General features: G+C 36.8%; 1 protein-coding gene across 1 annotated transcript; it reads right to left on the reverse strand.

Annotated features, from left to right (window-relative positions):
• Nucleotides 1–1,886: 1,886 nt before the first annotated feature.
• spry2 (sprouty RTK signaling antagonist 2) lies at nt 1,887–6,205 on the reverse strand. The gene is made up of 2 exons (XM_052126973.1): nt 5,765–6,205; nt 1,887–3,984 (listed from the first exon to the last, which is right to left on the reverse strand). Exon 2 carries the CDS (start codon nt 3,931–3,933, stop codon nt 3,022–3,024), a length of 912 nt encoding a protein of 303 aa, XP_051982933.1. The 5' UTR covers nt 3,934–3,984; nt 5,765–6,205; the 3' UTR covers nt 1,887–3,021.
• Between the last annotated feature and the right edge of the window lie 4,834 nt (nt 6,206–11,039).

Raw genomic sequence — 11,039 nt, forward strand, 5'->3', positions numbered from 1 at the left:
CAATTTGATCACACTAAAATCATGTTAACACAAATAATGTTTACGTCTCGTGGCTATACTTTGTAAGTCTGTATTTAAGCGTTAACGGACTGGTTCCATTTACTTCCATTGTAAGTGCCTTTCTGTAACCGGGATTTTTGCTTCTTTGTTTTTAAATAAAGGAGAGATGAATAAAACTCTTGTTTTGGAAATCAACATTATGCTGCACATGCTTTTAATTGAGCTTAACTTGACTTGAACCCGGAACGTTCCTTATATTTTACATGCATACATTTCAAGATTGCAATATATTGATTAACATAATAACTATTTCATTAACCACTTTCCTATACATGATATTTCTATCAATTATATTAACTAAGCTGCAAAGGAATATTAAAAATCATTGAAAAGCACTTAGTGTAGAACGGTGGTTCTTAACTGGTGGATCGCACCCAAAAATGGGTCTCAGATTTGTTCTGATAAGGCCATGGACACCAGGGAAACAATGCTAAATGCATAGTTAGGACAGCAAAATAGGCTTATCAACTTTTATGATGTTCTTAAAAGGTAGGACATCCTATCATACTCATGATTTTTTTTTTCGTTAGGTAGAAGCTAACCAAGTTAGGCAGATGCCAACATGGACAGGTTGTGTGACAAGCAATATTAAACATTTCCCATGTTTGATTTTAGGAATTTTTTTATTTCTAATTTGCCATTTTTGTGTTGGGTTGCCGTTTGATGCCCAATGTAAAATTTGGGTCTTGAAGAAAAACCAATTGAGAACACTTGTTTAGAGCTTTATTTGGCTTTTTTGTGTGCCATTGTTGAAATAAAGCTGTGATAACACAAATTGAGTTATTGTTTGTATTTATTTTTTGCATGCGCATACTCATCTTTGCAGAGTGTCAAGGGAATGAAAACTTCTTCAAAAGCAGAATTGATAAATCATCCTGCGAATAGCATATCTACTCTTTAATATTCCCACAGGGCAGTTTTCATGACACAAGAGAGAGGACTGGAGAGAGAGCGTAGCAAACAACGGCTTGCCAACAGTAACAATCTCTGATCCTCTTGATGTCAACTAGTGGTTCACATACTTCAATGATTAAACCAGTGCCAGATGTTTCCCATGGAAGTAAATGCAGCCAGTATCCGCTGCTGGCAGGAGAGGCTGGAAGTTACCCCTGCAGGTCTGGCTCCAGATCAGGGCTTCTTTATGAGGGAACAGAGGTGGATCTTGATCTGTGATCAGTATGTTTGGGTAGTTTTATCAGACAAAATGGTGAATAACTACTTTATTTTGAGTTCCATGTAATGGTGTTAATTAGTGGTAATTATAACTTGGAGCTTTTTATTTAATGGCATGTTCTTTTGGTATTTGAAGGGCCTAATTTCAGTCTTATTAATTCAATATGACTATTATATAACTGAAGATCTGCAAACATGTTCAGTAACATAAAACATAAAAGAAAACTCCTACAATTCTGCAGTTTTCAAGAACAGATTCTGTTTGAAGGACTCTGTGCATTTGACTAAACATTGATGGATGATGGAAACAGAACCAAAATATTAATATTAATGACAGGGTTCCTCAACTTTCCAATCACTATCCAGTTTTGAGAGTTTTCCAGCTGTGATTACTAGATAAGGATTTAAAAAAAGAATTGTCAAGAAATTGCACACACAAATAGCAACTCCAGGCATAACTAGAAAATCGTTTAGTCTCTATAGACATTTCCATGACTTTTAACATTTCAAAAACATTTTTATGAGCATGGGAACACTTTAGTCTATTCACCAAATACGCAATTGTGCATTTCAGAATGATGTGCATTGATGTTCACTTATAACTTCTCTTTTGAAACATTTGGTTGTACACTGAGACAGAATATCTCTCGATTTTGAGCAGCTTGTTTATTGAAGTCATCTACTTTGCTGATTTGCCAACAAACACTATCACTTTCAATGGCTTATTTTCAGATGACCACGAAAATGAAGCATAGCTCCGTTTGAACATCATTGTGTCATCATAAACGCAAAGTGAAACGCTACACTGACAGAAGATCCATCGGGTAAACAAAGGGGATTGAAAAGGAAAATTCACAAGATTTTCTAAATGGGTCTTTGTGCTCGAACGCTAAAAACAAGATCAACAGCAGGACAGAAAGAACACAGCAAATGCATTGTTTAATTTCAAAACGTTAATATATTTTCTATTTTATAGTGAACATATGCATCAGATTTGACACCCTTGTCACCCTTTTTTGCAGCAACAACAGAGGAGGTTTTTTGTCTCAAAGTTGGGGTGATGTCTATAAAGATGCGTCTCGAAATAAATATTACTTTATAAAATAATAAAACTTCAAATAAATATTTTTACACTAAACAATGTGTTTGAAATTAGAAAATAAAGTTTTTCTTAGGGTCACTGTACAATTTACAAGTATAGCTGTAGGGATAATTCATGTAAGGTCTCTCTTATAAGGCAAAATATCAAAAAAGTGATTGACGTACATTCAAAACAAATGTACAACACTATACAAGTTTTATATATGCATCTTATATATGGATCTGTCAAGGTGCCTCTGGTTTGGCACAATGCTTTTCACAGTTGAAATATTATATGTACAAAAATAAAATATCTCAGAAAAGAGCTCATTTGCTAATTTACATACTTTGCAGATACTATTCACAAACAGTTAGTTAGGAGAGTCTGTCACCTTTATCAGTCATATTACTGAATGTCAATAGGGCTAACATTCTGGACTTCAGTTTAAATGAAAATGACAGAGGAAAGTTGTCGCAACAAACATTTCCACCTCTTAAAGAGTAAAAGAGAAAGAAAGAGACTAAGAGAAAAGCAAAACAAACAAACAAGCAAACCACTTCAAACAAGTTTTTTCCAATCCAATGTCACCTCTTGGTCTACAGTGCCAAAACTACAACAATTTGCGGATATTTCCACGGCTCTGGGTGCGTTGAGATCGTCCCAGATAAGGCTATCTTTGCAGTGCTACTCCACGAACTAAGTTTCCTTTATATGTCAACTCCTTTGTTCTTGCAGCGACACCCTGGTCGATTGGTGCAGTCGTAGCATGTCTGGCACAACGCCACGCAACCCTTCACTGGAAGGTAGCAAAGGAGGCAGGGCAAGAACAGTGCCAGGACACTTACGGCCGACCAGCGCAAACAACAATGTGACTGGGTGCAAGAGAAAGGTTTGTCCGCGCACACATCCTCGTCGTCGCTAGAGCAGTGGTAGAAGAGGCCCTTGACGCAACAAACACAAGTGACGTAGTCCATCGATGTTGTTGCAGAGCAAAGGCACCTGCGACCACACATCCAACAAGAAGGCAAAGTCCGAGGGCAGGTGCACCTTTCACACTTGCAGCGACCACAGTCAGCACACCGGTTTGAGTGCTTCCTATCATCTTCCTTCACTCCAGGCACTGCAAGAGGCTTGAGTTCCTCTTGTTTCAGGTCTGAACGTTTAGGTTGCACCCTCACAATGCGATCACCTGTCCCACTTGCATTCGCCAAAAGTCTTTGCTCCGATGAGGTGCTGCCTGTACTGGCCCTCGCACTACTGCATGAACCATCACTGGTGGATCTGCTTACGGCGCTCCTCGGCGACTGAGGGGGTTGTTGAGGATTTTGAGAAACTCTCTGCACCCTCGGGGAGATTCTGTGCTCAGAGAGCTCATTAGAGGTGGTGGAAGTCGGGCTAGAAGGTTGCGAGTCCGTTTTCTGCTGGGAGGCCGGCGGCCGGGGCGCCACCGTTGGGCCCTCTGTATACTCATTGCTGCTTCGGATGGTCCTTATCTCGTCCAGTGAGAGCACCTGACCCTCCAAAGGCTCCGGGTCCCCAGCCTGGGGTCTGCTAGTGTCACGCACAGCTCGCAGCAAGCCAAAGGAGCCGCTGCTGCCATTTTGAGCTCTCGTCTCCATCTTTACTCTGAAGTGGGAACTCTCCGGCTGGCATTGAACACATCTGAAGTCCTGTGAGGAAGGCAGACAGTTAAACGAGAGCGTACAGGGAAGTAAAAACCCATAAACTAACCATATGTAAATCACAGGAGCCAGGCAAACAGAAAATGCAGATGGCATGCTCCTTTATGCAAATCTCCCAACTACTCCCCACCTCTACAGCCCTGGAAGGCTGATCATCAATGGGGCAGGCTTGTACCACCTGCAGCAATCAAGTTCACAAGGAACATTGAGTAGACACCAACTTTTCCTCTAAAAGTGCTACACAGTATAAGGCTAAAAGTACATTAAGGTCTCTTTGCACAGAACATTCTACCATTTATTATAGAACTTTATTGCTTATTAATTATAGGGTACTGTTTGCCTTCTACACAAGCGTCTTCCATGTTGATACGCAACAAGTGAGATCTTTTGAGACTATTGCAAAATGCATTCCTGTCTATGCCCTATAATTGACAACCCTTCTCTTAACTTAACTTCTACATTCATTCAAACAACTTAGGGAGTTTTTTCCTTGCCATAGATGCCTTTGATTTGATTGCAAGGCAATATTATTTGTAAAGCAGATGGAATTCTTTTTATTTGCAGATGAGTTATATTTATTTGGTCTTAAATATTAACATACTGCTTTATAACAATTTTGTGTTGCCAATTTTAACATTACCAACTGAATTTTCATTGCTCATTCCTTGTAGAGCACACTGGAATTATAAACTAGTTATATACATTGCAGTATAGCATATTGGCCTCCTATATACATTTATATAATATAATAAAGATACAAGTATTAAAAGCAAAAGTTTTTTCTTAAAGAATCCAACTATTATTTTTGTCCTAAGGAGCCAAAGTCATATACCACAACATTTCAAAGTGATCTAAACAACTGTAAGTTGATAAAAAGGATAATAACGACGTAATAATGACATATAGTCCGGCTAATGTCGTCAGAGGCTTCAGCTCAATTTAATAGTTGACATTTTCACTTATAACTTCTTAGAAGTATTTAAAACTCATCGTCGCACTAAGTTTCTAAAAATAAAATAAGAAGTTTTTCATTTCGAATCGCCAAGTTTAATATCTTGCCGCTCACGTGCACAGGCGATACATCATGATGTGCACAAATACATAGGCCCCCTGCTGACGCTGTTAAAGAGGGCGGAGCTCTGACAAAAATACGAACGTATAGAAAAATTTAATATTCACATATATTGAGAATAATAATACAAAATAAATAATAATAATAAAATGAAACCATACAAATTAGCCGGGACACTCAGCACCAGTTGAGTGCAATTTAAATAACACTACCCCAAATTACCATATCAATGCACAATCTTTCTTTCCACGGGGAGGCCCCATCAGCAAAATGTCTGTTAAACATCTGTTTATCTCCTCACTTCTATTTCAACTCTTGATCTGATTATCAGCATGCATACTAACTTTATAACAGTACTTAAGTTAATTTTAGGTTGCATGCAGTACATAATTATTATTATTATTTTTTTAATTGCAACACCAGCTAAAATTTATATAAGCCCAATTTTTAAAACTAAAGTGTTTAATAATAAATGCGTAACTGTAGGTGACGTTTTTCAATGAGACCCAAAGTACGCAGGGTAGCCTACAGATCCGTATGGCAACTATTTGCACAGCTGCGAGAATGGCGCGGATCATTTGCACTGGAAAAAGTCACGAAGAACACGAAGAAACATTAATATAGAAATTTTATGAAATATAATAAAAAAAGTGCCGCAACAATTCAATGCGCAAAAAGTTAACACAGGGCACTTACCGTGATCTCACCACCTCAACCCCCTATTTTGTGCTTTGAAGACTATACCCTACTAGTAGGAATTTCTCTTTGGTTAGTCCTCAGTTCATTGGGAATTTCATTCACAAAAATCCCGATGATCGCAAATACGCTCGCGTCCCCTTAGTCGCGCGAAAAAAATAACGTCAGAATTTAATTCCAAGTAGAACGCAGGTTAAAGCACCATAAGTTTAACTTAGGTGGGTAAACCGCTTATTTAACCAGAAAGAAAATAAGTTCCAAAATCCAACAAAATTAGCCGAGTTCATAAAGACAAAAAGGGCTGAATAGTTTCTCAAGAAGAAGCGTTGCGGTGCGCAAGTTGAATGTTTGGCTGCATTGCACACACTGTGGTGCTTTCAAGTTTTTCTGCACTTGTTTTTTTCTTCTTTCCGGAGAGGAGGTCGGGTTTATTCTGTAAATGGCGTCATGTGGAAGTGAAGGGGGTGAACAGAGTAGCTGTTGTCCCAGAGGATATATCGTATCCGGTCCCAGCTCATTGGCTCTACAGGACTCAACATTCACTCCCTGTGTGTGTGTATGTGTGTGTGTGTGTTCAGGTATATATGGTTTACGAGGACTATTCACTAGCACTATTCTAGATTATATGTAATTATGCTATAAACGTGGGTTATGAGAACGCCTCAAGTGTCCTCATAAACCAAAAGATTTAACAAAACACACTAAACTATGTTTTGGGGAAAATGTAAAATTGCAGAAAGTTTTCTGTGGTGGTTAGTGTGTGTGTGTGTGTGTGTGTGTGTGTGTGTGTGTCAGAACACAAGCATCGGGATGTTATTTCGCGAATCGATTCATTCGGACACGTGTCAATGACATTGATTCAAAGAGCCGTTTCACGGATTCTTTTGAGTTATCTTTGAAAAGTGTTCCCATATGTCGCTGCGGGGCATTTTACGTTTGGGGTTTATATTAAAGTAGCTGTTAATAACTAAGTTTGCATATAGAGGAAGCTATATAAAATGCATCAAATGTGTTGTTCCAACAATGTCGTTAAACGTAAAGAATGGTTCCAAATATGATTAATAATTCCTATAATTAATTATATTAATATTTTTCGATATTAAAATCAAGATTGTTCCAATATTTTCTTACAATCCCCAGTTTCACTCGATTTAAAACTCTTTGCGAATCCGTTCGACCGAATCATCAAAGATAGAATCGGTTCAAAAGAACAATTCGCGCGCGAATCGGAGAGTTTTATCTGTTGCTCAACTTCTGTTTATATTAACTTCTTCACATTACTGAGCACACTTACTGTATCTTTTTGACTTTAACACACTTTTGTTCCTTTTTATGACTATTTGAATGTTCGTTTGTACTGGTGGAGCTTCGTCTCAATTAGTCTGACATTTTTCTCTTCCATAAATGTTAGTCTCTCCCTTTCTGTTTTTGCAGCTGTTCACGAGTTGACAGAATGCTCGAAATTGCAGGACAATTTAAATAAAATAATGAAAATAGAAACAAAATAATAATAATAGTTTATTATTATTATTATTATTATTGCTATTATTAACATTATTATTATTAATACAAAAAAATTGATTTATTCAGTTTAACTATATGAAAAAAAATAAAGTGTCTATTAGGCTACTGCCCTCTGGTGGCATCATAAAAAAATAAAATAAAAATAAAACTGGCCTGGATGAAAACTGGTATTACTTGAATGTGTATTTCTTTAATTATTACCAGAATCAGATTTTTTTTACAAGTCATGAATGGCAACAGTGGTGGTGGTTCTAGAGGGGGGGGTGGGGGTGTTACCTGACAGAAGCCTGAACACCCCCACCCCCATAGAACACTCAAGTAATAAATAAATATTACATTTATATGCATATATATGAATACAAGTATTTTCTAACAAAAGCATTAAAAAGTTAATAGTGTATACAAAAGAAAAAATAATCAAATCTTTCACATTTGCAGTAAATCTGATCTAGTAGTGAAAGTGGATGAAAGACACAAATACAACAAGTTTACTTAGCATAGAAATAGCTTCCATACAAAGGCACTTTATAATGTATGAACCATTGTGGGCTAATAGGAAGTACTTCCACAGAAGTAACCCCCCACACACACATTGTCTGCCTGTCTCTCTAGCAACTTTACTTTTCAAAGGCTGCAAGGCAATAACAGGCAAGACTACTTCTGTGATATTAGAAGGAGGGGGGTGGACAAATGAACCTTTAGGTGGCCTCAAATGAACACGGTGAGTCAGAGAGGAAACGAGCGGAGATTGAGCGAGTTCCCAAACCCATGAGACTCCACCATCTCCAGCTGAGCGGCCCCTATTGTTTGGGGCCTCCTTTTCACCAGCCAAAGGTGAAAAGGTAACTGACAAGTCTTTGTGCTTGGTCATGGGGACTCCCATTGCCACAGAACGCCCAGATTTCCTTGGTCACACATTGTCAATGAGTGAGTCCAGCAGGAAATGGGAGAATGGGGTTGGAGGAGGATCCAGGAAGAGGTCTTTTAGAAGAAGACACATAACGAATTATAGGGCGAATCCCATGAAAACTGTTGAGAAATTTCCGGGTCAAATTTTAAGAGAAAGATAAATATTTTATTTATTTATTTATTATGCATAGAGAAAATATCGTGACAATTAAGCATATTTAAACTCCCCTTCCCCAATTCTCTGTGGCCTACTGTAATGCAAAGAATATGATGACATATTACTTAAATTGTAAAGTCTATTTGTAAAGTACAGTAAGTATGCATCATGGTAGTATTTGTTATGCTGATTTAAATAATACAAATACTTGGTGTCCAGTCATTAATGTATTACAGTAATGAAAATGAGATTTCTTTCACATTACAGTAATTTGAGACTTTTATTTTCCCATTATGGTAATGATTTTTTCTCGACGTTATGGAAAAAAGAATGCGATATTGTTTGCATTATGGTATTGACAATTTTGGGGGGATATGTGCTGAATTCTCATGAAATTATTGATACAGTGCAAAACATCATAATGGTCCTAAAAACAACAAATTTCCGCAAATTAAAAAACAAATTCTGTTGATTCTGGGGTAAAATCTGACCAAAAAATGTCTTCACGAGGGTCACCCAATAATATGAAAAATAAAAACATACCACATAAAATCAAGCAAAACTCAAAAAATATAATTAAAAAAATGTAGCGTTTCAATTTTTATAACAACATTTAATAAAATTTAATTGAGCGATCTTAAATAATTATTAAACAAAATATTTAAAATATTTATTAATATATTTAGTATTTTTTTTTTTTATTAAATGATGGAATTGTGTTATGAAATTGAAATGCGTAAATCTAGTGGCGTTGTTGTAAGTTGTAATCCTGACTTCAAGATGCACTCCATTGCACTTTTCCAAGTAGGAAGTTGTAAAATCCGACTTTCTGAGTTAAATGAAATGCAGCATTACTTTTTAAAACTTGATCTGACACTGAATGCTCAAGCAGCCTAATTTACACTTAGAAAACTCCTGATGTTGCTATAACAATGCAAAAAGCACTTACCAATTTACTTGAAGTGAAAATCAGTCCTCCTTTCCTGTTTAATTGATTAATCGCACAATTATGCAGAACGTTTTAGGTTTTTAAATCCATAAGGATCTCTTTCTCAATGGCGATACCAGCAGTGATGACATCCGACTCGTCAGACAGCTTGATCTTACGCTTTTTGCTCTTGAATTACGTACATCTTAAAGCATGATTGCGTCACTCAAGGTCAGCTAGAAGGCCTCGACTGGGATATATCCTAAAGATCACACCCACCAAGAACAAATAAATCAATCTGATTGGCTGATGAATCTGACAATCTGACTTTAGTTGCTCATTAATTTGCACTGTTGAGGGATTCTGTGAAAAGTCTGAAGGCCTGAGGTTAGTGGAGCTTAAACTCATGTGCTGCTTCGGGCATGCCATCATTTGCTTATAAGCATCAAGGTATAAATTCTGACTGGATTAACTTTTCATTTATTTCGATTTGTTTGTAGATAGATTAATTAAGAGTGGAAAGCCATTAAAAATACATAGGCAAAAAGGTGATTGAGAATGAAAGGATGAAAAATATTTATTATTTGGCATGTTAGGCCAGCAGAGAAGGGTTTGCTGGCCCTGAGAATTCGCCCCTTTTTTGAGTGAATTAATGAAAAGCTTAGTTTAGATTTGAGCTACAAGCTAAATATGACATGTATTTGTTGGCTTTTTCTTTTCTGGTTTCCTGAGAGATAACACCCTATAGTGAGCAACAATCTGGTTCAGAAAGTATAAATCATACTATTTTTTATTATAGGCGAATATGACCCAAAATATGATGAACTTTTAATAATAACTTACTGAGAGCTCCATGGTTGTTAATCATAGGTATATGGTTATGTACTGTTGAAGCCATCGGTCCATGTTATTTAATCTTTATTTAAAATAAATTGTATTTAATAGCGTAAGTTTTAGTGAAGAACACTACCCATGATCCTAAAGGGAAATTATCCACCAATCAGAGAAGGTCCACATCCAACAAGGTACACCAGAATAATTCAACCTCCTTTCGAATTGAACTACTTTCCAATTTTGGATTATAGTTCATGTATAGCACGGTTTTGTGGCCAATTTTGATATACTTTTTTTTGGAGCTGTTTGGTTTGTTTCATGTCTTACAACTCTTTAATGAAGGATTTTATGAAATCCATATGGAAAAACCACTCACATTTTCTTTGTCAGGCATTCGATAATGATGTTAAATCTAATTTTACAATACATATCTCAGCTGCATGATTTCTAGGGACCAACATATCATGGAAACTTCAGGGTTGGACCTTTAAACTTGACTTAACAACCACCCACAAAATTGTGGTGCTGAGTTTTGCATAGATAAGATTATTTTTCTTTTCAAATATTATTGTGCTTTTGATAATAATGATAAACCTAATTATGCATTACCAATCTCCACTATAGAGTTGTTTAAATGTACTTTAGCAGCCCATAGCTGCCATTTCCACTGGCATGCTTCATGTTGTTCGAAACAAAACCACAAACCACAACGTGTCAATCTGCACTCCGAAACACATGTTAGTCACAGTTGGTAGCATCTCCAAATGTTTGACAGATAATCACGGGGAATGTTTGAGTGGATGTTGTATAAGTACAATTATATGTGTTCGTAAGGAAGAGAAACCATATATCCGTTTTCTTGTGTGTTGAATGGAACCACAAGCATCAGGAGTGGGTGTTAGTGAGAAAGAGAAAGAAAAAAG

This window comes from Xyrauchen texanus, chromosome 5 (assembly GCF_025860055.1).
Source record: "Xyrauchen texanus isolate HMW12.3.18 chromosome 5, RBS_HiC_50CHRs, whole genome shotgun sequence".
Taxonomy (NCBI): Eukaryota; Metazoa; Chordata; class Actinopteri; order Cypriniformes; family Catostomidae; genus Xyrauchen; species Xyrauchen texanus.